The 26,182-nt window shown below is 42.3% G+C and overlaps 1 protein-coding gene across 2 annotated transcripts in view; it reads left to right on the forward strand.

Moving 5' to 3' along the window:
- Nucleotides 1-3,533: 3,533 nt before the first annotated feature.
- The window catches only part of FAM171A1 (family with sequence similarity 171 member A1), an 89,954-nt gene continuing 67,305 nt past the window's right edge, over nt 3,534-26,182 (forward strand). For both annotated transcript variants that reach the window (XM_086742375.1, XM_086742376.1), the window contains exon 1: nt 3,534-3,984. In XM_086742375.1, the coding sequence (XP_086598501.1) occupies nt 3,891-3,984 (94 nt within the window). In that variant the 5' untranslated portion in view covers nt 3,534-3,890. The remainder of the gene's footprint in view (nt 3,985-26,182) is intronic.

The following is a 26,182-nucleotide window of genomic DNA, read 5'->3' on the forward strand; positions in this document are numbered from 1 at the left end:
AAGGATCTTCTCACTTGACCTGCTGGCAATACTTTGTCTAATGCAGCCCAGGATACCATTCACCTTCTGTGCTGCAAGGGCACATTGCTGGCTCAGGTATGACCAGAGTTAGGGCCTGACTCAGGTCATATTATTTTATTAATGTTATTTACTGACACCTCTCCTGTGTAGTTTACTCATGCTGCAGTAAATTGGCTCATTTTTTTTTTCTTTAAAGATGTCCAGCCAATGGGTATCAGCAAACAAGACATGAAAACGTGACTGGAGTATAACTGATACTTACTCAAGTTTGTAGAGGATTTGAATCAAGCTCTGAGACACAAACTATCCCATGTGTCACAGGAAGTGTTCATCCGGGAGTCAATGGCATTATCAATATGTCAGTGTTAGATACTTCAGTGCTCACTGAAGCAAGAGAGAAAAGATCATTTCAAGAGAAGCTATTTGGAGGAACAGCTCAGTTCCATGACATGAATGAGTGCATTTATGAGAGTGCTACCATATAATTATATATATAAATTTTGCTTATTCAGGAAGAAGACAAGCCCTGTGTGCCCAACATAGTCTGTAAGTATATCTGTGCTGAAATAAAGACGGCTAGCACAGGCAGTGTGTGGTATTATACACAGCTTGATTTCAACATCTGCATAGCCTGTTTAGGATCAGGTATCCACAACTCACTTTGGTATGTCAAAGTATTTATGGGAATATGATGAAAAAATATGGGTTTTCTTTTCATCCTCTGCCATGTTATTGTTAGATGGGATATTAAGATCTAGATATTAACTTATACATAATTTGAAAATAAGAGATTTGTAAACTTCCAGAAAAGCTTTTATCCTTTCTTCATGTCTGATCGACTTTTGTGAAGTGGTAGATGTCATATGACGACATCTTTTAGTCATGGAATCTGTACAGGTGAGCTATATTTCCCAGGCTAAATAAAACCTAAAAGCTATGAGACCACCAAGCTAATAAAGTTGAATTTCATAACTTTAAGGTAGCTTAATCAAGTTAGGCAGCAAAACAACATAGGAAGGCCAAAGCAGTCTGTAATTCCAATGAGTTGTGGTAGTTCCCAATATACAGCCATAGGAGAGGGGAAAGTGATACGGTGAGTGGCTTCAACCAGCTGGAGCTCTCCTTTGAAGGAAAAAGGCAACAACTACAAGCTATATGCCTGTAGCTTGTAGTATGGATTAGGAGACACCCTTTGCCTGAACTGTAAATCCATTGCATAATAGGTCAAGTGAGCAAATGCAGTCAAAACTCAGTCTTGAAACAGACCATTTGTTTGCTAGGGATAAAGCAAAATTTTCAATTTTTGTAAAAGAGGATTAAGGGAAGGGCTATGTAAAAAGCTTTCTGCTTCCTTAGATGTAAATACTAGACAAAACTCAGTGCAATATCTCATTTCTTTACCAACCGAAATCATTATGTGTTATTCACTGATGTTGCAATGACCATAGCATCTGTTTTCTGTGAAAATAATAGAACTATATTCAGGAAAATGCATATTGGTTTTTGTAAGAAATTGCTCTAGCTTTCCTTATGGACAGAAATAGGTTTTATATAAGTTTCTAGCTATGAGCTTGTCTTATTTATGCTAATTTAAATACATGGACTTCCAGAGAATGGGAAATGGGATCTCTGAAAAGATGCTATATAATGTGTGATTATTCATCACACGGCCAACCTTCTTTCTTTAGGAAGGAGTTGCCTCACAGTCACTAACAGTCCCTAAACTTAGATAATTTTTCTTAAAATTCCACTGGGCTCTTCAGACCATGCCTGGTACTCAATAACTGTTTAGACATTACATGAGTTTACAATATTGAAATCTTTGTTTTATGACGAGCAGGAGTAAGATCAGATGATCTGTATTTGCTCATTTGGTCTCCTCTGTGAACTGAATAGCCTTTTTGTACCTGCTTTTCTTACAAGATTGAGCTTTACAAATAAATCCTCCAAATTCTCAGGATAAAAACATAAAGTTGCAGTGTCTACACCATGTTTATGAATTCTCAGAAAAGGTATTCGAACAACTTAACTGTAGAAACAGAGTGAAATATATCGTAATCAATTGGAGTGTCTCTAAAAATGAACCAGAAAATCAGTTTTAAGACTTCTGGAGCACAGGAATTTCATAAAATTCATAAAAGGAACAACCTGTAGCTTGTGCTGTAGCTACTCTGATCAAATACTGAAGTGATAAAGTAAACAACTGTACTGCTTTCTTAAAATAAATGTGTAACATATTGCATTTTTAGGGCAGATTTTATTTAAAAATAGATGTTATAAATAAAGCCTGATGGTTTAAGACATCTCTGTGAGAGAGTAAACTTGCAGTTATACAAACTTCAGCCTTATGGGCAAACTGAAGTATTGGCAGTGTTTGGGAGCAGATCATGGGAAATCTGCGAGCTGGTGGGGCAGAGGCTTTGCTTTGCACAGCTGTGTAAAGACTTGCTATAATAGCTGTCTGTAGCAGCAATCTCTGCACTGGAGGAAACATGAGGAGCGCGTGTTCTCCCTCCCCTAGGAAGCATAATGCTCAGCAGAGCCCGGGAAGGGAGGCGTGAGTGCTGTGGCCCTGTATCCTCTGTCCGCTGGCCTGGAGAAAAGCACACCAAGAGATGCTCTTACGGACAGTGCAAAATGTACCAGCGAGAAAGCCCCCAGGGAGCCTGCCCCTGCCCTTGAGACAGTTCCCACAGTGCTGCTTCTGTCACAGCCTGGCTGGTGGGGCGGCGGGAGCTCACCGCTGCCACGTCCCCGGGACTCTGAGCCCCTGGCAGAGCCCTGGCTGACCTCGGCCTTCGACATCAGTATTTCAGCCTCAAAGTTTGCCTTTCTTGTGCAGGTAGTATTTTTAAAACAATTTTGTATAAAAATCAGTAGAAGGATGCATTTTTGTTGTTCTTTGATTGTTTGGTTTGTTTGTTTGTTTGTTTTTAAAAAACCCCTCACTTTAAATACAACATCAGCAACAGGGGACAAGGCCAGGGGGCCACGCACAGCAGCGGCGGCAGGGCCGCGGGGGACCCTGTGACTCGCCACGTCTCAGCCGTGCCATTATAAGCCACCACGTCCGTCTTCCCCCTCTCGTCCCTCCCGCTGGGCCGCGGCTGAAAAGCGAGCGAGCTGCCGCGGCAGGGGACAGCACCACCGAGGAGGCCATTTTGCAGCCATTCAGGGGGAAGAGAGAGCGGGCACGGCAGGGCGGGCCCCGGCCCCCCGCAGCAGGTAAGCGCGGCAGCACCTGGCGCGCTTGGGGCGGCCGAGGTGCCCACCGGGGCCGCGCGCCTGCCCCTGGGCGACAGCCGGTCTGGCGGGGCGATGAGGCCGGACAAGGGGCCGGCAAGGCCGCCCGGCAGGCCCCGTTGCTCGCCGGGGAGCGGCGGCCCCTCGCCCGGCGGCGAGCCGAGAGGGGAGGGCTGGGCGGGCGGGCGTGGCGCGGCCTGCAGGGGGCGCTGTCTCACCGGGCGCGGCGCGCGGGGCAGGGGGTGCTGCAAAGGGTTAACGAGCGGGCGGCGGAGCCTGGCGGCCCCCGCCGGGAGACCGAGAGGGGGGGAAAAAAAAGAAAAAAAAATAGAAAATAAAACCAGACAGGCAGCCGGGGCCGCGGAGCACTCCTCCTCCCCTCCTTCTCCCGCCTCCGCTGCCTGCCCGGCCGAGGGGACAGCGCGGGCCGCGGAGACTGGGGCGCAGCGGCGGGACGACAATGCAGCAGGCGGAGAAAGCAGGAGGGGCAGCGCACGGCAACATGGAGGGAGGCGCGGAGCGGGCCAGCCCCTGATGCGGCTCTTTCTCCTCCTCCTCCTCCTCCGGGCAGCGGCTCCGGCGGCGATTCCCTCCTTGGCGGCGGCGGCTGGCGGCGGCGGGTGGAAATGAGCAGGTCGGCGGCGCTTCTCCTCTGCCTGCTGGGCTGCAACGTGTGGAAGGCGGTGACCAAAACCTTAGGGGCGCCCGAGGCGGCTCAAGGTCGGTGCGGGATGGGTGGCGGGACTGGCCCGCTTTGTGCGGCGGCCGCCGGGGCGGCGGGGGGCTGCATTGTGCGGGCGACGGCAAACTTGGGGGGAAAAGGCCGTGAGGGGGGCGACGATGCGAGAGCCCTCCCGGTTCCCACCGCCCTCCGAGTGCGGGGCGCAGCGGGGGCGCCGCCTGCTGCAGACCCCCCACTCCGGGCCCGGGGTGGCGGAGGCAGCCCTGCGGCGGGGGCGGGTGCAAACCCGGGGCTGGGGAGCTTTTGTTAACGGAAGGGGCAGGGGCTACCGCTGGCCTCATTGTGCAGCCCCCTCCATCAGCGCCGCCGGAGCTGTTGCGTTGCGTCCTTTTCCCCTGGTTTGCCCCGCGCTCCGCCGTACCCGCTGCAGGGCCCGACGCGGCGGTGAGAGGCGGGCTGAGGGGCACCGGCGCCCGCAGGCCCTGCCCCCGGCCGTGCGGGGCAGCCGGGCTGCGGGTTCGCCCCCCGGGCTGGCGGCGCGGCTCGGCCCGCCGCCCCGGGACGTTTCCGGGCCTCGGCTGGGCCTTTTGTTCGGTGCGGTGGGCTGCCCGCCGGCCGGGCCGGGGCCTGTCACGGCGCCGGGCGGCCGCTGCGCCCCTGGGCAGTCGGGCAAAGATACAGCCCCGGCCGGGCAAGGGCCTGCTCCCACTCTGCCTTCGCTGTAGCGGGGCAGTGCCCGAGCCCCCCCGGGAAGCCGCGGCTGCGCCCCCGGCACCTGGGGCAGCTCCTGGGCCGAGGTCCAGCCGCGGGCTGCGCAGCCCCGATCGTCACAGGTGTTGTGGTGAGGTGTCCCCTCGGCGGCCGGGTGCACCTGCCCTCCGGCCCTCGCCCCGTGAGGAGCGGACGCTCCCCCGTGCCCCGCTCGGCCTTGCTTTTGGTGACAGGAGGGCAGCCCCTCTGCCTCCTCTTGCCAGGCTCTGAACCGGGGACCCTGCGGCAACATCAGGCCTGCCAGGACCACAGCTATGTTAGGAAGCTAAAAACTTGCCTACCTAAGGGTACCAAACATGGTAGGAGCAAATGCACCTTCCCCCGTGGTCAGCATTAGCCTAGTGGATTGTGTTGTCAAGTGGCTAAATGTGTCACCTGGGATGAGAGGTCGTACCCTGGCTTAGCCTTTGTGGCAGTGTCCTTCCCGCTGCAGTGGGGTGAAAGTATGCTACACGAAGAGTACGCTATGTCCTGTTTCCTCTGAGCTTTCCTGTCTTGCATGTCGGTAATAATCGGTAAGCCATGCTTGCCACAAGAAGGAAAACCCTAAAAGTAACCATTTCTGGACCCTTTTGTGGTTGTATTTGCAGTATACTAAGTAAGACCTAGGTGGGCCTGTGCTCTCAAACAGAGTATTCAAAAGGTATCGATATCTTGCAGCAAAACTTACCATGCTAGGCAACCCGACATGAAATGTAATGTAAGATTCTGCCTTCTTTTAAGGACAAAACAATAGAAGTTCTGGAAGAAGTAGTACTGAACTATAACTCAAGGGCCAGTAAACTCGGGGCTATACTGAGCCTATTGATAGGCATGCTGGAAAAACAGGACTGTATTAATTCTTTGAGACTAGCACTTTAGATGCCAAGGTGATTTAAAAACCTGTTGTATGTTTTATATGCAAAGTCTCTTTCATATCTGTGATCAAAATGGTGACATATTGGCAAAATTAGTGCTTTCCAACTGTCCTGTTGATCTCATATTCTATTGTCAAGCTCTGTTCATGGTATCTGGAAAGACTTGTCTCTCTGGCTGCTATGTCCACATCAAGCCTGATAGCTGATTATTTAAGTAATAGCAGCTATTTCCGTGAGTAGAGAACTCTTCTATTTAAACAGAATGGTCTAATTTTATCTTCCATGTAAGAACATCTGAGTTTTCATAGATCATATCGTTTTCCAAAGCCTAATTATGAGCCCAGTCTCTACTCTTTGTACATACACATTGATAAGTGGGTATGTAGAGCTGATCTCATATTGAAGTGTATTCTGCTTACTAGTTACCAGCTACTTGCTGTGAGTCGTTTTCTGAAAGATTATGCAATGCCAGCTTTGAGCCTTGAATAAGTTGCTAATGATCAGGTGTCAATATCTTCTGGGGAAAGGGTTTTAGTACCAGGCACGTTCCTTGTTTTTATACTGAGCACAGTAAGTGCTAAATGGATATAAAACCTAAACCAACTGTTTTTCCCTCCTGCCCTTTTAGCATGGTGGTGATAGCTGTAGCTACAGGTGAAGGGCCATTGCCAAAGTTCAGGGATGTTTGCAGATGACTGGGTTTCTCCTCATGAGAGAGAGAAAGCCAGAGGATGCTGTCTCTCTCTTCCCTCTCTGGGAAGAGACTAGTGAAAAATCAAGGGATTGGAATAAAGGTGGAGGTGAGAAAGCCAGAGGATGCTGTCATGGAGTAATTGGTTCAGCTGCAATATTTATTATTGGACAGGTTACAGAAGACTAAGGTGGAGAGCCCTCCTCATGGTGGGACAGATTAGATGAGGCTCAGTTAAAATGTTCCATGCCTATGTTAACAGACTGAATAAATAGGTCTTGGATTTAGAGCTATTTGAAAGTCTGATTTGTAGTCAGTGTTTTGCATCGAGCATTTTCTCTCTTTTACTGCTCTTAGCCGTATGTTCAAGACAGTCCCAGCTTCAAATTCTGCTCGGCCAGACTGATTATGTAATTTGTGAATATGGAAAGTACTGGTAATTAAGCTCTGCATTTAGCGCCCTATTTAGAAAATTGGATGACTACTTTGTCATGCTGTTACCTTATTTGATTCATTATGCAGATCTGTTGTGGCCTCTGAAGGTCACAGAGTTACCCTGTAAGTCTCAGTAACTTATTTTCTTTAATATGATAAAATTCATACAGGTAAGCTGTTCATTTTTGTCAGCGTTGATACTCAGAGACCCAGCGGTGAGGATGTTAGAAGTTCATGAAAGTAACATTTTAGGATTGGTAAGCCTTTAGCTCTTTAACTTCTTTCACATACTTAAAACCTGACAAGTGTTTCAGATTCAGATGAGAACTGAATTAGAATTGTGGGGTTTTTGGTTGTGTTTTGTTGTGGTTTTTTTTTTTTTAAATTGTTCTATCAGGTATTCCAGATTTGAATGTTGAAATGAATGTTTAGAAATTTAATTTAAAACAACCAACCAACCAAACCAAACAATAACCCCTCCTCAAACCAACCCAACCCTTAAGCTGCATTCCTATTGGAAATCAGTGATTTGTCTGATGAGTACGGACTAAATACACAGTGAGTTAGTTCTCTTCATATGAACAGATCCCTTTTAAACTTAGGGAGCCTTGGCAAATATGTATTTAAGAATTTTAAGAAGAGGTAATAGTAACCCAGGGAGAATATAAGCAAAGTCAGTGTAATTTGAGAAAGGGTTAAATTTCTTTGTTACTTGTAAACTTTGCTTCATGGTAGGAGACTTGTAGATACTAGGGAGGCTCTTTTAAGAGAAATCCTAGAATATTGTGTTGTGACAAAGTCCAGTACAACTTTTGTCTGCTGCAGTGGGTACTGGTTTTAATTCCTGTCTTCATTGCTCTTTGTATTTAATTAATTGTTCAAAACTAAGAAGTTGTGAATAATAAAATAACACTTGAGTAATGAATAGCACCTAGTTCAAGGACTAGTCTACTAATAGATGAATGTGCCCAGGATATCCCACCTTCATAATCCTGGGATGAGATCAGGCAGATACTTTTTTTCCTACTATGATGGTGAGTAAAAGTTCAACTGTTGCTGCTTAGAAAGAATCTGCAGTAACTTCTTGTGCATGGAGAACAGAAGGGTTGATGCTTGAGTGCTGCTCTTCAGAATGGCCTGCCTGCCTGCAAACAGCCATTATGTTACTTGACATTGTGAAAGCTAGTTTCACAACAGTTTCAGCTGGACATCTTCTAAAGGCATCTTTTCCGGACAGCACAGTAACAGCTGTGAGGAGACCCTCAGGTTCTTGGCTTTTAAAGCCAGTTATCCCAAGCTTGCAGTTCTAGCTGTGATGATAAAGTTTAGATGGTGCAAAAATAGTGTCTTTCTCTTTCATCTTGCACTGCCATACTCATCTCAATCAGCTGCAGATTACTAATGTCCGTCAAATGCAAATGTTTGTTTCATTGAGACCACAAATGGACTCATAAGAATAGAAGATGCATCGCTCTAAACCAGTACAAAAGATGTTGTTTCATTTTAGTGGAGGAGCAAATTGTTTACTTAGTACTAGATAGTATTGTAAAATCTTAATAAGGATGAGGTATTCGTTGGTTTTAGCAGTTATCAGATCCAGGTAAACACTATTTTTTTTTCCCCCATGTTTACCTTGAACTACTAATGCCTGCAAATGCCTAGTAACTGATTTCTCTCCGTCAGTGAATGAACAACTTACCTGCATGAGCTGAGGGTTCAAACCGCAGTCATCTTCTGCTAAACATTTGTGTTCACCCTTTTGGCTTGTAGTACTTTGCAGTAAGTGATTCAACTTAGCTTAAATAATGTGTGTATGCACTTGTTAAGTGGCAGCAAATTCACATGCTGGCTTTCCCTGTGGTCATTTGTTTGCTTGTGTCTTGAGGCGGTGTTAATTGCCAGGTGTTACCTAACACAAAGGTTAAAATAACCTCCATCCCCCCTCTCTTTTGTCTTTTTTTTTTTTTTTTTCTTTAAACCTCACACTGACCCCTCTTACTGCTTGAGACTAGAACTTGGTTCATGAAAATTTTAGGGATAGCTGCTTTCTGTGCCAACTCCTGGCCAAGTGAATGGTTTCAAATAGCGGTCTCCTCTCTACAGGAGAGGTTTCTGGTAGCAATGAAAGGCAATTTCACCATATGCTTGTTTATTTGACAGAAGTCTGGGTATATGTATTTGTGTGCTGCGGAGGAAGGATTGTGCTTTTAGGTTTGTTGGAAAACTTAAGAAATCTCCAATGCTTTTGATGCATGGAGGAGCAGAAATGTCATTCTGCCTCCTGTTAGCATAAACTTCAAGTTAGTTTTTCACTGTTGTCTTCTGTAGGCAATGACTAGCCATAGTATTGGTGCATGAAGAAAACTGAGAGGAAGATGCATGGCAAGGAAACTCATGTTTCATGTGTCATGCTGGTATAGGTATGTGTCGTACCCGGCAGCTTGGTGGGTTCAGCTTTAACGGCATTTCTTAACAATCCTGCTTGAAGTTTGGCTGTTGGATAGCAGTACGATTTGCAACGATACTTCTTTTCCACGTATCTCAAGTTACTCTAGTACACTTGATCAATTTAATTGTGTTGTATACCTTGAGCTTATAATTTAGAGAGAGAGTTATTTTTCCAGTCAGCCAAAGGCAAACTAAATAATCTCTCCAAAATACCTGCAACTTGAAATCAAAGTGTGCACTTTAAGTATTTCTGTTACCTTTTACAGTGATTGCGTTATGCAAGCTGCATTTTTGGTAGGATTAATTTCCTTTTGCTTCAGTATATGTCAGTTCTGCCTTTAGATATGGAGAAAGGCAACTTCTGAGAGAACTGCACTGTCGGTGTTCTGCCTTTCCCACAGGTCTCAGTGGTTTTGCCGTTTCCCTGTCAGAGAGCACAAGGAGGGTAAGAAGCCTGTGTGAAGAGTTGTGTTTACTAGAACAAAGGAGCTTAATAATACTACATGTAATACGTGCTAGTAATATACACTAAAACATCTGGGTTTGGGAAATACCAAAGAGAACTGAGTGCTTCTTTTTTTTTTTTTTTTTGTCTTTTTTTTTTTTTTGTCTCCTTCAGAAATTCCAGAAACGTTTTCCTGTAAGCTGGTTTACATTAAGTTTTCAGTTAATGTAATATCTGGCTTGTTGTGCGTGGGTAATAAGCATTACACACGTGCTTTTTACAAACACCATCTTTCGTTTCATTGGAAACTGGAAAGATGCATATATATTAGTTAATTTTTTTAATATTAATTTGTTAATACAGAGCCCTATGAATGTGAGCATACTGTAATTTCTTGCTGCTTTTAATAAATGCATTGGATCGTTCACTTTAAAATATTAAGACAGGATCATATTTGCATTAAGGGCAAGTCTGAGCCCTTGAAGGTGGCATTTAAGTATATTTCAATATAGAGCTACATTTTCATTTCATGTGTAATGCCAATGCTCTAGCTCTGATATACCCGTGTTGGTTTCTTGCTACGTTGAAGAGCAACAGATCTTGAGACAATCTGAAGGAAAAACTCATTTATGTGCAGTATAGTCTGTAAACTTTACTCCCTCACCAGCTACTTGTGGGATTGGGTATATTTAGACAGTACTGCTGTGGATATAGAGTATGTTTTGAATAGAGGCACTCTCTGTGCAGTCTGGCCACAAAAGCCCCTGGAAATCCAACACTGAAGCTATCTTTTAATTGTTCCTACTCTTAGCTTTTGCAGTTCTGTGAGCTGTCACTGCCTGTGTCACACTGTGGAGGCATACTAGGGAGCAAAATCCTGTCTTTATCCATTATCTGTACACCTCAGGCACCCAGAGGTGAAGCCTCACTATCACCGTGAGTAGGAGCCTGCACCATGGAAAACTCTGCTATGCTGCTGTAATGGTGTGGCAAGAGCACATAACAGTAGAGGGGACCCCACATAAGCCTTGCTGGACTCGGGGTGGCTCTTGTGGGGGCCACCTTCAGCCTCTTTGCCCCGTGGCAGCCAGGCTTTGAGGAGACACAGCAGCAACTGCAGTTAGCAGGGAGGAAATGGGGCGTGGGGGGAAGCCAAGGGGAAGGAAGTAGCAGCATCCTTTTGGCTGGAGGGCAGCAAAGGAGCTGAATCCAATGAGGTGCAAAATGCTTCCAGTTTTCTTAAGTTCTAGCTGCAGAAGTGCTGAGAACCACTGTACTGTGTGGTAGGTGTGAGTACTAAAATAGCGATGTCTAACAGTAATGGGAAGCTTACCTTGACAGTCAGTAAATGCTGAGATATGTAAAAGGTAGAGGCATAAGGTGCTCCTGCTTTGTTAAAGAAAACGAAGAGGCCTTTCTTCTTTGTGCAGTAATTAACAGAGATGATAGCAGTGTGGGAAGCTCCCTCTTGTTTCATCCCACCTTGTGATTGTTGTTACTGAAAAAACAGTGTCTTTCATCCTTTATAAGCAATATATATACTAATACAGCAAGAAATATTTCTCAAATGATGTTGTGAGACTTGCTTGATATTAAAGCAGCAACAAATTAAGGTAAATGCTGTATTTGGACTGCTTCTGGGAGGAAATTAAAGTATCAGCAGTTTTGTCCAGCCCTCTTGCTCTCCACCATACTGTGAACAATTGTGCAAAGTGAAAGGTTAAGATCTAAACATCTCGTCTCTCAGTCTGTACTTGATCTGTGAAGGTAAGGCTTCTCATGTGAAGGGTATGCAGTTGGCATCCAAGGTAGGAGGCATCTCACCTCATTCAGATGTCTGCAGTCTGCAAGTCCCTACATCTTAGCTACAGGAGCAGAGTGTCATTCCTGTCACCTGGAGTAAGCACGCTTGGTCGGATGAATCGTGCTGTGTGGATCTCTACTGGCTACTGTGGCAGCCTAGACAACGCTGTTTGTACTCCCATTTAGTCAGATGAATCCTCCTTCAATACTGTAACTGGAAGTTTCATCAGCACGGTGTTGCCCATGGGCTTGGCCTTAGAGCTACTAAATACACACACTCTTGGATTACCTGGCTGGGTTATCTTGCATTTCTCAAGACTCAAACAAGAGTTTGTAGCGTTATGCTTACGAGCCTAAGTGCTTCACTCCCAAGAGTAAATAAACAAAAAGAAAGGTTTAGAAACAAGTCAGGAGGCTTGCAGAGTTGTTTGGGCTTGTCTGCATGGCTTTTCTCCCATGTTTTAATTAGCTTTGTTTTCCCAAGAGTTGATTTATTCTGGATTAAGTGTCATTGTTATACTCACCTTTGTTGATTTTCTCTTACTGGCGTTTGTGTAGCAATGTGGTAAACCAGATTGAGGAAGTTGTGCCACTGAAAAGTCTTGTGTGCACCAGTTTAGTCTTCACCTGGATCACTTCCCCAGTTGGATTCATCAGGAATTACACAAGTGCTGTTGCTGGTGTAGAGGAAAGGGCTGGGAGGAGCCGATAAGGGAAAACAGGAACTTCATGGCAGCAGTTGGTCCAGGATTAAATTGTTTGTGAACATAAAATGTAGGGCACAACATTTAGCAAGTTAACTGTTTTAAAAGTAACTGCTCAAAGGAGACAGCTATTGTCGGAAAATGAGATATCAGCCCATTGCTCAAAGAAAAAGCATAAAGAATTTATTGAAAACTAATTTGCCTACAGTAGTTGGAAAAAAAATCTGCATTAGAGCAGTGAATACTGGCAGACCTGGATACTGGAAGATGATTTGAGATGCTTTCAGCTGCAACTGTCTCTGCCTTCATCAGGACAGATTTTTGTCCCTGCCTCAGATACTCCAGTTTGTATCCTGCGTGGTAGTTTAAACAGAGATTCATCTACAGTTTCAGCTCAAGTGAACTGTGAGATGTAGTGCTCCTGAGTGTTTCTCCCAGTTGTAGAATAACAGGTGGGTTAGTACCTGAGTCATCTTTTCTCTGCTCTCTGGATGTCCCAAATGGCTCGAGAGGAAATGATGCACCTTGGCCCGTTTAAATGCTGAGGCCACGGGGAGGGCAGTACGGGGCACTTAGCATAGCATTCTGGTAGAGTAACTTCTGTCAGCTAGCTGTAAGTGTACGATTTGGCATAATTAGCACATGATGCCTGATAGTATCTGGTCACTCCTCTCCGAACTGTCTCTCAGCCAGAGCGATTCCCACTTTCCTCCAGATAATTGCCTTGCTTTCCTCAGTTACTGCACTTCTGTGTTGATGTCTGGTAGATTAGGGTGTCTGTGAAAGATAAGAAGTTTTCACTCCTTATCCTACCCTTCCTCCTTCTCTCTCTGTATTGGCCCTCTCATATCTTGAAAGGCTTGGAGTGCTTTTTCTGCAGACTGGCAGGAAAGTCTGCTAGGGAGTGTTCATGGCTGTTTCTTGTTTCTGTTTGAGCTGGGCAAGCATTGCTAGGGAAACGAATGGGTCCAGGAGCTCTGAAGACAGGACCTGTCCGCAGGGGGTGAGGCGGACGAGGACAGGAACACATCCCTGGGCAGCGGAGCGATAAACTTGTCCAGGTGCCTCATTGTGTTTGCAGAATGGGTAGCATCGGCTCAAGATGGGAGCAACAGTTGCCTCTGCTTCCCTCTGAATTGTGCTTCTGGCAAGTTCTGAAACCTGCTGAGTAGCATGCTGACCTGTGCAAATATTACAGTAGTTTAAAAAGGTACTTGCGGTAATAATGTTGACAGACACAGTGAAACACAGCAATATACTTGCTCTTTTAGCTTTACTGCTAGTACCCAGAGTATTCTTGCAGCTCGGCTTCTATCGGCGTGTGGTGCTGCAGTCAAGGTCCTGGCAAATAACTTAAGTTTGAGCCAGTCTTTTGGTTCATGATGTATGATTTACAGGAGCCAGGAACACAGATGTTTGAAATGAGAGCTGTATTTTCATTGTTTTGCAGGGTGCCTGTGTGGGAGGACTGTTACTTTTTTTCCTACTATTAAAACTTTAATATGAAGAAGCTCATTTTCTTCAAAAGTTAAAATGTCCTTTGTTCTTACCAGATAGTTGTTTCTTTCTTTTGTACACAGCTAGTTAAAACTTTCTAGAGGGAACTACAGCATTAAACTTGTTCGATGTAAATATTGTTGTTAGCAGTCTATGTGAGAATTAAAAATACACTTGCTTCAAGCAGCCTGAAGCAGTACGTTCAAGAGCTTCTAATGGGATGAATTTCAAGTTTATTAATTGCTGCAAGCTATTGAGTTATAAATGCAGCAGACTTTGAGATATTAAACTAGTAAAAGTACTTTAAAAATCAGTTGTTGGAAGAAGAGAACCTGATGTACTAAAATTCTATTCGCTTTTCAGACATTTGATTAGATAAGAACTTGCTTCTTTAGATCAGATATGAATAACTATCTGCTCTGTGAAGATTTACCTCAGTGAAAACTACTTGGCACTCCTTAGCTATTTTCAAAATCTTGCTGTAGATCTTGTTTTAATTAGTAATTTTGCCTGTGAGTATGTAGTTAATCTTTCATTAACATTTGGGGTTTTACTTGTGGTGGGTTTTTTTGTGGTGGTTTGTTTTTTTTTTTTGTTTTTGTTTTTGAAGCATGATTTGCAATTGCTGCTGAAAGAGCTGAGTGAGCCCTCTCAGCAGATGTTGTCATTAGAAAGGGGATCGGTGCAGTGTCATGTCACAAGCTAACTTTCTGCACAGAAAAAAATCCTTGAGTTTTGAAAGATGAGGGGCTAGGTGTAGAGCAGCTTTTGTGGTAGTTTTGTAGAAAGGTAGTGGTTATTCCCATGTGCAAGTTAATGCATGCTTTTAAGTGAATACTTTTTTTTTAAGTGTGTTGTTTACCGTGGATGGTTGCACATAAACAAAGATACTTTTTGATATCAGATGCGTTCAAGTATTAAGTCTTGCATCAGTTAGCTGCTTGGAATGATCAAATGTCATCTTCCCTTACTCCCAGCCTAATTGCATAGTGGAAAATATTAATACTCAGATTCTTATGGCCACTCTTTCAGGTGTTTCTTCAGACCAGGTATTATTTAATCTGCATGCCTGTACCTTACAGAACTGTGGTGATTTTAGCATTTCCAAGAAGGTATATATTGAATTGGAAAAAGAACGACATAAAGAAACAGCAAAGCAATGAAATTTTTGCCCCACATCAGCATCATGGTCATGAAACACTGCTGTGCATTTGTTCTTTCTACTGCTGTACAGATTAATGGCTAGTAAGAATATAATGTAAATAGTCCATCATGAAAGAGCTTTGGTACATCTACGGGCTGGCTAAAAACAAATAGTATTTGACAGTGTTGGGTGGCAGGGCTGATCATCGCTTGCTTTCTGGTGTGTCTTTGTGGAGATGGTAAAGTGCAGCCTTTGTTACTCCAAATCTTGTTAAAATTCAGAAGAGCTTTTAACAGCTCTAAGTTATTCTTATAGAATCTTGAGTGTATAACAAACATTAGCATGAATAAAAAAAGAGTGGCTTCCCTTGGAGAAGAAGCACTCGTTGCTTACTCTCTAGTTACAGGATGAGGAAGATACTTCCTTATGTAGACGATAAGGTCAGGAGTAAAGAGAGAGTGCAGTGATCAAGATGGCACGCTGTCTGTGGCAGAGCTGGGGAGTAAACCAAGGCTGCACAAGAGCTGGATCTTAATTCATGCCATTTTTACTTTAATTATTTGGGAGCTTTTAACAAATTTACTGATACTCAGTCATGGCAGTTTCTCCTCAGATCTTTGTGAAGTAATTTTCAGATTCAGTCACCCTTTTCTTGCCATTCCATGCTTTTCTTTGTCATGCTTGCATGAGTGTGAAGGGTAAAGCCAGAAAGGTGCCTGGCAGTGGGCAGCGCAGTGGTGCGTCAGCAGTCTGGGCTTGCTGTCCGCCTCCTGGGAAGGCAGACAAGCCCCCACCTGCTACACTGATGCTCACAGTTGAGGATTATTTTTTTTTTTGTAAGTAAATATACAGCCACTTGTCCCGAAAATGGATGGCAAGCTTGGCTTCAGAATATACACATGTGATTAAAATAAGAAGAGGGAAAAAAAGGCAAAAAGAAAAAGCATAAAGATGATAGGATGGCATGTAAAAGTTCCTGTATAGGAAGTGAAGTTTGAAAGGGTTCCAGCTACAAGTACTAAGAAGCTTCTTCCTCTTGCTCTTTCCTTCACCTTCCCTTCCCTATTGAGTTGAGTTTAATTTTTAACTGTATTTCAGTCTCCTAGAAGACAACCTAGGCTTTCAAAAGTAGTCATGTAAACAAATCTGTATTTCAAACGTACTTGCAAGCTTGATGTTGCTAGTAACATCAGAATCTCATTTCATGTTCTTAAGCAGCAGGAGGATGAAACACCTCAAATGCAAAGTGCTGTTAAAAAGTCAGTACTTGTCTGTAGTTATAATACAGAAAATACTGTAAGAAGCAATTATTTTAGTTCAAAGAGTGAGGCAATGCAGATAAATGTTGATTTTGGAGAAGATTGCTGATAACTAATTGAGCTTGTAACTAATGTTCTCTGTGCTCCTAGTATGATATTTAGTTTAGCTTTTTTTTTTTTTTTTTTTTCTTCAAATTTTAAACCCAGATTAATGACCCATGGTTTTATGAGGTAGCCGTGTACTGCATTCACCAGACCTCTTTGCTTGGGAGGGAAATAGAAATATTGTGTATTTTATACCAAGTTAAATAGAATAGGAGGGAAGTAAAGAACTTAATTATATGTCCATTGATCCCTTTCCTTGTCATTAATTATTCAGTTACTACTATGATTGGTTTTGTTAGGTTTTAGGGGTTTATTTTTTTTAAGCCTTGTAAAGAGGAAAACAAATACCAACATAACTAGGTATTACATTGATTCTAGGTATTATCTTCATACCTTAATTTATCTCAGTTTGTGTTGATTGCCAGGTTTCTGAGACAAAAATACTGAGTGAGTATGATTAGCTTCCCTGAATTACTCTGAAAAACTATGAATTTAGTGTTTACTGGAATGCTCCTGTCTTCTTACTTCTGCAAGAAAACTGGGGGGGATACAACTGCGGGTTGGAGACCTCGGCGTTCATGCACACATGTGCAGACGTGCACACATGCTTGTCTTGTAAGGCCATATGGTATGAATCAAAGCTTACCTCACAGTAGTAAAACTGTAATGCGTTTTCCACCATTTTCAGTTTTGTGTTCATGGCGTGATACTCTGTACTTTGAACAACTTACAGTGATTGTCCTTTGGAAATGGTCATTATTCTATGAAATTAATGTGTTATCCAGGATACTTGGCTTCAATTTTGTCCTTGGATTGCTGTGGCTATTTGAATAACACCAGAAGTTGTGTCTTCTTTTCTGCTCACTGGCTTTATTCAAAGCAGCTTTGGCTTGCAAACGTATACAGATGTGTTTGTTCTTTCTTGTTCATGGAAATAGATTTGAAATAAACCCTTGCTAGCAGATAGAAGGCATGTGAATTAATTGAGTGTACGAATATTTGTACTTCCTTGTTCAAGATTTTTAAACAATCTGTTGAGGCATCTAATTAAGTGTCACTGACTTCTGGTTTTTGTGGTGGTTTTTTTGGTTTTTTTTTTTTTTTTTTTTCCTTGCAGTTTTCATGCTATTTGCATGCCATTATCAGGCATTGTTACAAATTTCCAACTTTTTCAGAAAAAGTGGATTTTAATATTAGTCTTTTGAATCTTTTACATAAAGCAATATTGCTTAGAATTTTTTCTATCATCCTAGTAGCTCAAGACAATTCAGCCTTTAGTCTGTTATAGTGCCTTTGATACTATTAAAAATTATCCTTTCTAAAAACACAAATATGCTTACCATTAAAATGGAGAGCTGACCTACTTTATATTTTTTTATCTGTATTAAGATAAGTAGGGTTCCAGAGGTAGTTAAGATACCCTAAAAACTGACCAGATGTTGAATCAGATGTATTTACCCAGAACTGGTGAATTCTGTGTTTTTCTATTTCTCTTTCCCAACTCAGTAGCACTTTGTGCTAGAGCCTGTGTGATTCTGTATTGCTGCTTTGACAGGAACAGAAATAATATCATACTTCCAAGATTATATTACCCCAGTGTGAGGTAAGACATTCAGTTAAAGCCACAATACTTTGTAACACGAGAACAGGAGTTTTGTGTATATTTTTAATACAGGTAAAAGTGACAGGATAATATCTTATTCTGCAAGTTGCGCTAGTGAAAATCAATACTAGTAGGTTCTTCTCTTTGGTACTAGTAGTATGTTCTTAGTTTCTAACTACTCCTCTACTCTCTGTATATCTTCTTGGAACTGATATGCTGTCTTGTACCAGAAATATGAAGTATCAAACAAAAGCATGCACATTTAAGTAACATAATGTGTCTTCTATGTTAATCTTTTGGTACAGTTTCTAAACACTGATCCATCTCTTCTGAATATAGAATCATAGAGTGGTTAGGGTGGGAAGGGACCCTCAAGGGTCTGGCAGCTGAATTTTCTGCCACACTTGTCACTCGTGACAAGATGACTTCTGTTGCCAGCAGCTGTGATCTAGAAGTTGGTCTTGGTGGAGTGGCCAGTAACTTCTTCACAAGGTCATGACCTCCTTGACTTTTGGAGGAGACTAACATGTGTCCTCCTCAGCGTGCTCCCATGGCTCCCTTAAAGCAAGGAGCACACTCAGACCAGAGTATGAAGGAGAGTAATAGTTCATCAGGGAGTTGTGCTAAAGCTTATGTAGTTGTTTCCTGATTCTTGTTTCTGGAGGCTGTCCATCCTTGTGGTGATCCTGGCGACATTTTATACTTTGTCAAATTCATTTGAACTCACCTCTGACCTTCGTTTCCAACTGTGTGTTGTAAAAGTTGTATTATCTGGGTGTTTACTCATGAGTTAGTTGTTTCTCGTTGTCCCCTAAACTTGGCAATGTTTCAACCTGTCCTTCCAGTTGCTTGAAGTACTGCTGCGTTTCAGCTTCTGAAATACTCTCATCCATGTGTCTTGTTCTTCTCCCAGATTCTTAATCTCCATCAGAAGTGATTGGGAAGGATTTGGTTGCTCAGCAGTTCCTGGAGAGAGATGCTGAATGTGTAGGTGGAATAAGGCATTTCGCTGGCCTTTGCTACCAGGCAGGGATGTGCATAGATGGGGCTGTAGCTAGAACATTGTGTTTCTGTGTGTTTTTCCTACTCAAGGGAAGCTTGGTTAGCTTAACAGCCATGGCAGCGTCTCATGGCTACTAACTGTTGTGGTGTTGGCCAGTCCTTCATATTCTTTTTGACACATTGCATCCAGACTTAGGTCTGTCGTGTTGGCTTTCTGCCAAATGAGCATCCTAAACTGCAGCTTCTTCAGCATGGGCTGGTGTGGCAGGACACACAGCAGTGAGCAGGCTGTGCTCCTATTCTTCACGCTCATCCCAGCCCCACTGCTGCTTTTTGAGTAACTCTGCATCCAGATCGTATAGATCTGTGCGACAATTAAAATAAAAGGATGATTCTTATGAACATTTTGTGAACTCTTTAGGGGAAATGAAAAAAACAAAATAATCTTATTGGCTTCCATTCAGAAGAACAGTGGCTGCTGTGCAGTTATTTTTGCCTTGCTGCATAAGCTTGGAACAAATGTCTCGTTGTTTTGCTCTCGGTACTTGCAGGAGGCAGATGCTGGGCTTGCACTGCCTACCATTACTGTAACTTCTTGCTTGGCTATTATATATCTGTAAATAGCAGTAGTGCATGAGAGCCCCAGCTTGTGGCTGGTGTCCTGCTGGGGTGTAACCTGTCAAGTTGTTCCTTTTTTTTTTTTTTTTTTTTTTTTCTTTCTTTTTCTACTGCCAGGGAGCTAAATAGCAGAAGTTCTGCTTTGTGACTCCTAATGCTGTAAGCTGTGGAGTAGGGAAATGCAGATAAGGTAGAAAGAGGAAAGAAGTTCATATGAAAATGCAAGTAGTTGGAATAGGTAAACAAAATGGAAGATAATACATGAAAGGTAACCATCTGAGTCTTACTGGCTTTGGCTGCTTGTTCCAAACCAGTAGAAGAAGAAGGTGTCCACCCTTATTTGCTGAAGGCTTACATGCTCTGGAGTGCTTCAGAACTACTGCCCTGCAATACTGAGTAGGAGCCGGAGGGCAGTTTACTGTTCATTAGTTCTTGCTGACAGCTTGGGGTTGATGGAAGTGGATACGTTTAGAGGAAGTAAATTTAGTGCGAGGTTATGAAATGATGGAGTAGCAGTTTATCTATCTGTAAATGTTTGCTTCTCTATCTGCATTGGATTTATTTACTTTAAAGGGGTTTGTGTTGTCCAGATATAGGGGCTTGATGTAGTGACGCGTGATGTTTGTATGATGGAATAGCCTTTCTCTGTAGGTGCAGAAAAGAGCAGCTGATGGGAAAAAGGCCATTTATTTGAAGAATTATGAACATAAGCATTTTTTTTTCTCACTCAGTTGTGCAAAAGCTTTTGTCCTAGGTATTCTCTTCAAAGACAGTCTCTTGATGGCTCTCTGGCCTTGCCCTTCAGATCTTACAATGCTGACCTCTCTCTGATCTGATTTCACTGTGGCTAGGTTTCAGATCTATGCCTTTGTCTTTGCTCTCTGATCACCTTTAACGAGAAACCAGTGTGTTGTGTGCTTGAATATCGCCTCAAACTGCTCCTATTCAATAACAGTGCTCAAGGTTTTGTTTGTCCCTTTCATTGTAGAGTGCCATTTGGCTCTGTCCTTGTCCCTTCTCTCTGTGTATCTTCTCTCTCTAAGAAATCATACTGCTCTCTTCAGCCTTGCCTGTCCCTTCTATATAGGTCATGTCCGATTCTACATACTCTTTTAATTTTGATTTCTCTGTCTGTCTGGTCTCAGTCAGCTCCTGGCTACACCATAATTTATTACAAGTGACAGATTTGGAGGAGGAGGTCCTCTGCTGTGTTGTGTATCTGACTATTGTACTGGTGGCAGATGATCATGCTGTGACATTCCTCTGCTTGGGTGTTTTTACAAAGTTCCAGGGTGGAGGAACTGACATGCTCTGCAAATTAGAAAACCCAGAGGAGTTTAAAGTAACAGCTGCCAAACAGCTTTAACTCTTTACTTTCTGTCTTGGTCTATGTTATGAGTGAGGAATAAAGTTAGCACTTTTTAATGAAAAAAAAATTTGAACTGCATTGTAAAATGATGAGAATCAGATGCTAACTTTTTATTGTGTGATTCTTTGAAGAGTTAAAACATGATAGCAAGGGTGTTAATCTAGCAAATATCTTCTGTTCATGTTTTAAACCCAGCATGAGCAGACATGGATGTTTTTAATAAAAAGACAGATATTTAATTCCAAGAAATATACAGGTCTTTTGCCAGAATAAATGCAATTTGTGATTTCTGGTTAATTTTTCATTATTTTACAATTATTTCCTTGGGGACCATTTGTAGTCTTTGGAGTACTTCATAACTTTTGGTAATAGTCTCAAGATTTTGTGTATTACATAAACTTCAGATTTCCCTGCTAGTAATCTGTGTTTATTTGACTTTCTGAAAGCTGTTTTAGGCACCACCAGTAGCCTGTACTAGATTTCTGGTTGACTGATTTTTTTTTTTTTTTTTTTTTAAAAAAAAACTTTTTTCCCCCCACTGCTTTGATCTGGTAGGTCTATCTTGACTCCTTTGCTTTCAACTTAGAGCAGGATGATTAACTCCAGAACATGGAAAACAAATATTTGCTAGCTGGAAGCAAAGGCAAACTGTCTAAATTCTTCTTTTTAGTGTGCAAAATTATTGCATGTTGTTTTTGGAGTGGGTAGCTTGGTCTGCATGGTTGCAGTTGGTGCTTGCGTGCAGAGCAGAAGTGGGGACTAGGTGAAACTCCTTAATGTTATGTTGTGGATCATGCCAAGTGGTCCTTCTGCCATCCAATCTGTGAATGTATTACTGCAGAAATTACAGGTGGTGTGCAAGGTGTGACTGCAACTCTCTTTGTGGATGGGGAGAAGTAATGAAGTGCAGCAATATGTTAACTTATGTGTTTGACCTAAATATGTTTGGAACACAGTTTTGAATATGAGTCGTGGGCCGGATGAAAGTGTAGGAGTATGAGACTAGGAGAGAATGGATTGTCATATCTATAGCAAGTACCTTGTGAGCTCTTCTTGAATCTGGTTGACCTAGTCTTAAAACGGGGTTCTGCTATTAGTAGTAGTATACTTTTCAGTACGGATTGTTCAATACTTTGTCTGCAACAGCAACTGAAATAGTTAAGTCATAGTTCATGAGCGACCCAACAGCTTGATCCATCCATTTGAGTTCAATGAAAGTCACAGTTATACAAAAGCCTTTTTTTTTTTTTTTTTTTGTTTTGGTCTTTTTTAATGTTAAAAAAAAATTACAAAATAAAGATTGGGCAGATGCAGTCACTGCCACCGAGATGCTGGAAATCCTTAGCAGTACAGAGCTACAAGTGTTCAGAAAATAAAGCAGTTAATTCCTATCCAATTGGTATTCAGGAGAACTTAGGTAATTAAACTGTAGTGGTAAGCTAGTCTGAAACTGATGATCCCTCATACTTTCCTTCTCCAGTCTTATCCAAACGAATGTAGCTTGCATGTGGTCCTATTTCTTAGAACAATATTTTAGACCAGTTTGTGAAATAGAAAAACAGCAAACAAGCTTGCAGGCCTAAAGATTTTATCCGTGTCTCAGAGTTGGCTTTCCAACTTGTACGTACCTCAGTACAATTACTCTGACTTTAATTTGGTTAATACCAAGACAAGTTGAAAGGAAGAGAAGAGGATGATTAACATCTGTCAAATTGGGGAAAGGAAGGCATTGAAATAGTGATAGGCTAGGATCACAGAATTACAGGATGGTTGAGGTTGGAAGGAACCTGTGGAGGTCATCTGGTCCAACCCCATGCTCATTCGGGGCCACCGAGAGCCAGTGGCTCAGGACCGAGTCCAGATGGCTTTTAAATGTCTCGGGGGGTGGAGACTCCACAACCTCCCTGGACAACCTGTGCCAGTGCTCAGTCACTGTCACAGTGAAAAAGTGTTTCCTGATGTTCAGAGGGAACCTCCTGTGTTTCAGTTGGTGCTAACTGCTTCTGGTCCTGTCACTGGGCACCACTGACAAAAGCCTGGTTCCGTCATCTTTACAATAAAGTAGGAAGTGAGGAAAAGCTGTGACATATGGTATTAGCATAATTATGCTACATTCAAAGCTAGTTTTTCCAAGTTGAACTTGGCTGGAAGGTGCTGCTACTGATAAGACCAGAAAGGGTGGAAAAGCTTTTGTGTTTGAAAAATTATCAAACTTTTGCTAACTATTCATTCAGTAGAAGGTATCTGTCTTGGAAATCAAGCCTTGCATGTTTCCTCAAAATTATTAATTCCATAATGGAGCCAAGAAGTTGCCAGTATGCCAGGTTATTTTGAGTGGAGTTGTATTGCTTTCATAGCATTTGCTGCTAAAACATGAACAGTAAGGATGCAAGGTGGACTGCCAGAAGTGTTGAGTGTCTAATAGTTGCCTGTGATGTAAAATGTCTCAAGGACAATGTTTTCACACTGCATCTGTCTATCCAGAGCTCTGGGTATGTAGAATACAATATACAGGGAGTTGTGGTAGTGCCCTGCTTGTGTGTTTTTTAGTGCCGTATGTGTTCACATGGATATCTGATAAGCAATTTTATAACATACTCCTTGTACTGTTTCATCCTCACAGTTAAGATGTGATCATATTATCCTTGCCAATCTAGCAGAATCAGCTTTGGACGTTGCAGCAGTTAGTGAGAGAGTGCTGTTCTACAGTTGGGATAACTTCAATTGATTTTCACCGAAAACCCATTGGCATTATTGGTGGATGGAGTCACTGCTCGGCTGCTCTTGCCCTGGTGTGGATGTGTGCTTGAGTGATGCCCTGCAGACCTTCAGCTGTAGGAGTAATAATATGCAGATGAAGGATGGTGCTAGGCAGCTTGGCTATGAGCATCTTCATCTGCTACTGATGTTTGTGATTACACAGTTTCATACACCCTCAGTATCCATGGTGAGTAGCTGTTATAGCAGAATTTGATCCCACTCAAAAGGCAGTCTTACTCTTTCGGCTAATCAGAAGGGAATGTTATTTACCTATACCAAAAAGATTGCCGTTGCTAGCCTGAGCTCACAGCTTTGGGAAGCAACATGGGGCTGTGTTTATTCTCTTGGTGTCAGTTTGTGCCACCTGGCACAGCTCCCTTACATTCAATTTTTCCTCCTTTCCCAGAAAGGAGGAAACAGGCGCTTCAGGCCCTGAATAATCATCTAAACATCAGTGTGTGATGACTGGAGATAATAAATGAATTATTAAACTTTTTCTTGTTTGTATAATGTTCGTTGCTACCTAGCTTTTGAACTACAGATGAACTTGCTCAATCACACTTTTTTTTCCCCTCATATAATTAGCTTATTTTTCCTCTAGTACAGATTGCTCACATAAATCATTTTATATGATAGATTGTATCCGCATTTCAGAGTATATCATTGCATTCTTTTTTTTACTTTCAGCTTTCTGTGACCTAACGCTGCATCTCACCCAGTACTTGTAAAACTCTTAGATGTCTATCCCTCAAAAGAAGAAAAAAAGAGCAGGGAAGAGGAGAAAAAAAAAAAAGATTTCTTAATTGAGCTGGTTGTCTGAATGCCAGACCCTGCCATCCTCAGGTTAATCTGTGTGAACCACTGCCTGCCTTCAAGAATTTCAGAAAAGATTTTGGATAATAGAAAGTACGTGCTTGAGCTCCTGATTGTAGTAGGATTTATTGTCAGTGTCTCTGTACAAGAGTAGGAGGTGTGGCTGGAAATTCCCCATCTCAGGTGCTAGGCATGGAGCGCGGGATTTCTGCGATCTGTGTCCCGGCTGCTGGATGGCCTGGCACAGGGGGCTTCTCTCGGGGTTGCACCCTGCCTTTGCAGTTCTTGAGACTGGACTGCCTTTTAAAAGCACTTTCTTCTTTTTGTTATCAGTTGTAAATCCCGAAGACTTGTATTCATGGAAACATCATAGTTCAACCTATTTACAGCATTTATTACTGTAATGCTGTACTTTCAGTTTCTACAGATATGAAGCTAATTCTCATATAAACTTTCCTGAACCTTTTTATCCTGATGTTTTTGTATTCTTTTGCTTACCTTACTGTCCTTCACATTGTGATCTTAGTTACATAGTTCTGCTTTCCTCATGGAGTTGAAATGCTCTTTTCAACTTCAGAAAAGTATGCGCTTTGTTTATGCTGTTTTGTCAGTCACAAAATGAACCTCAAAATACTAATATTAAACAGCATAAATACATCCAGTCATATCCCTATCCTGCACTTAACATATGCATTAATTGTCTTGAAATAGAGTTTCATGGTGTATGCAGTAACCCAGTAACATGAGAAAGCATCGTATTTGTCAGGATCACTAGCAAAGTTTTGAATCTTAAATTTTTACTCGTAATCTAACTTTTTTTCCTTCTAACTTTTTACTTGATAAAGTCTTCAACATGTCTTCAGATTGCATTTGTATTTAGACTTCCAGAACTGATGCATTGGGAAATTACCTGTCATTTTATGCTACTTTTTCTATTTTACTTGTGAGAGTTGGAAAATGGCTGTGGCAAAGAACATTCATGACTGTCTTCCAGTTGTTTTATACAAAGCTGAAATTTTGATAGATAAACTCTAGTAAAAGCTGGTTTGGCCCTTTCTCTCTAATGTGTTAACATTACACATAAGCTTCTATTAACATTGAATGGGATAATAGTGCTATTCCTCTTTAAGCTTATGGAGCCCAAACCTTACTGTATCTGCAGTAACAAAGCTGTTAGTAATGTTTCATAAGGATTTTGCTTTCCATTTGGCATTGCGAAGGTATTCCAGTGTGACCAAACACACTAGTCTGTGAATAGATACTGAATGTTTTTATTAGTGTTTTCTTAATCACACTTCTAATGATAACATTTATAAAGCTTTGATTTTATAACATTCTTTACAACACGAGGCAACTGTATTACAGTATGAATTTGGGTGTTTTGGGACAATAACAAGAATTTCTAAGTTGGAGGCTCATCAGTTTTTAGTTACAGAGAAAGAAACAGATACAGGTATATTGGTCAGAATGTTTTATGAGCCACTGAAGTGATTCCACTGTGGAAAAAGCAGATGTGATTGCAGAATGTATTGGGTGCGTTGTTCTCGGCAGGAAGGGTGCTATTAGTGCTGTTGTGAAAACATTGGCAGAACCTTCTCTGAAATTCTGGCTTCTGTTCTGTTTCTCGTTTGGAAAGATGAGTTCAAACATTTGAAAATACTTGTTGAGAAAGCAAAGGAGGATGCATCTTAATTAATGGAAAACAACAACAAAAAGAGACTTGTCTTAGCAAAATGAAGAGTGAAATGTGATTGCTATCTGCAGATATAAAACTATTTAGGGAAGGAATAACACTTAGCAGTTTGGCCATGGGAACAGTATGCAGGTAAAAGAAGCAGCCATTGAGGAATGGATTCTGGTACAACATCCCACTGCATAAGGCGTGCAAGATGTAGAATTACCTTTTAAAATG

Source organism: Chlamydotis macqueenii, chromosome 2, assembly GCF_036417535.1.
Source record: "Chlamydotis macqueenii isolate bChlMac1 chromosome 2, bChlMac1.mat, whole genome shotgun sequence".
Classification (NCBI taxonomy): Eukaryota; Metazoa; Chordata; class Aves; order Otidiformes; family Otididae; genus Chlamydotis; species Chlamydotis macqueenii.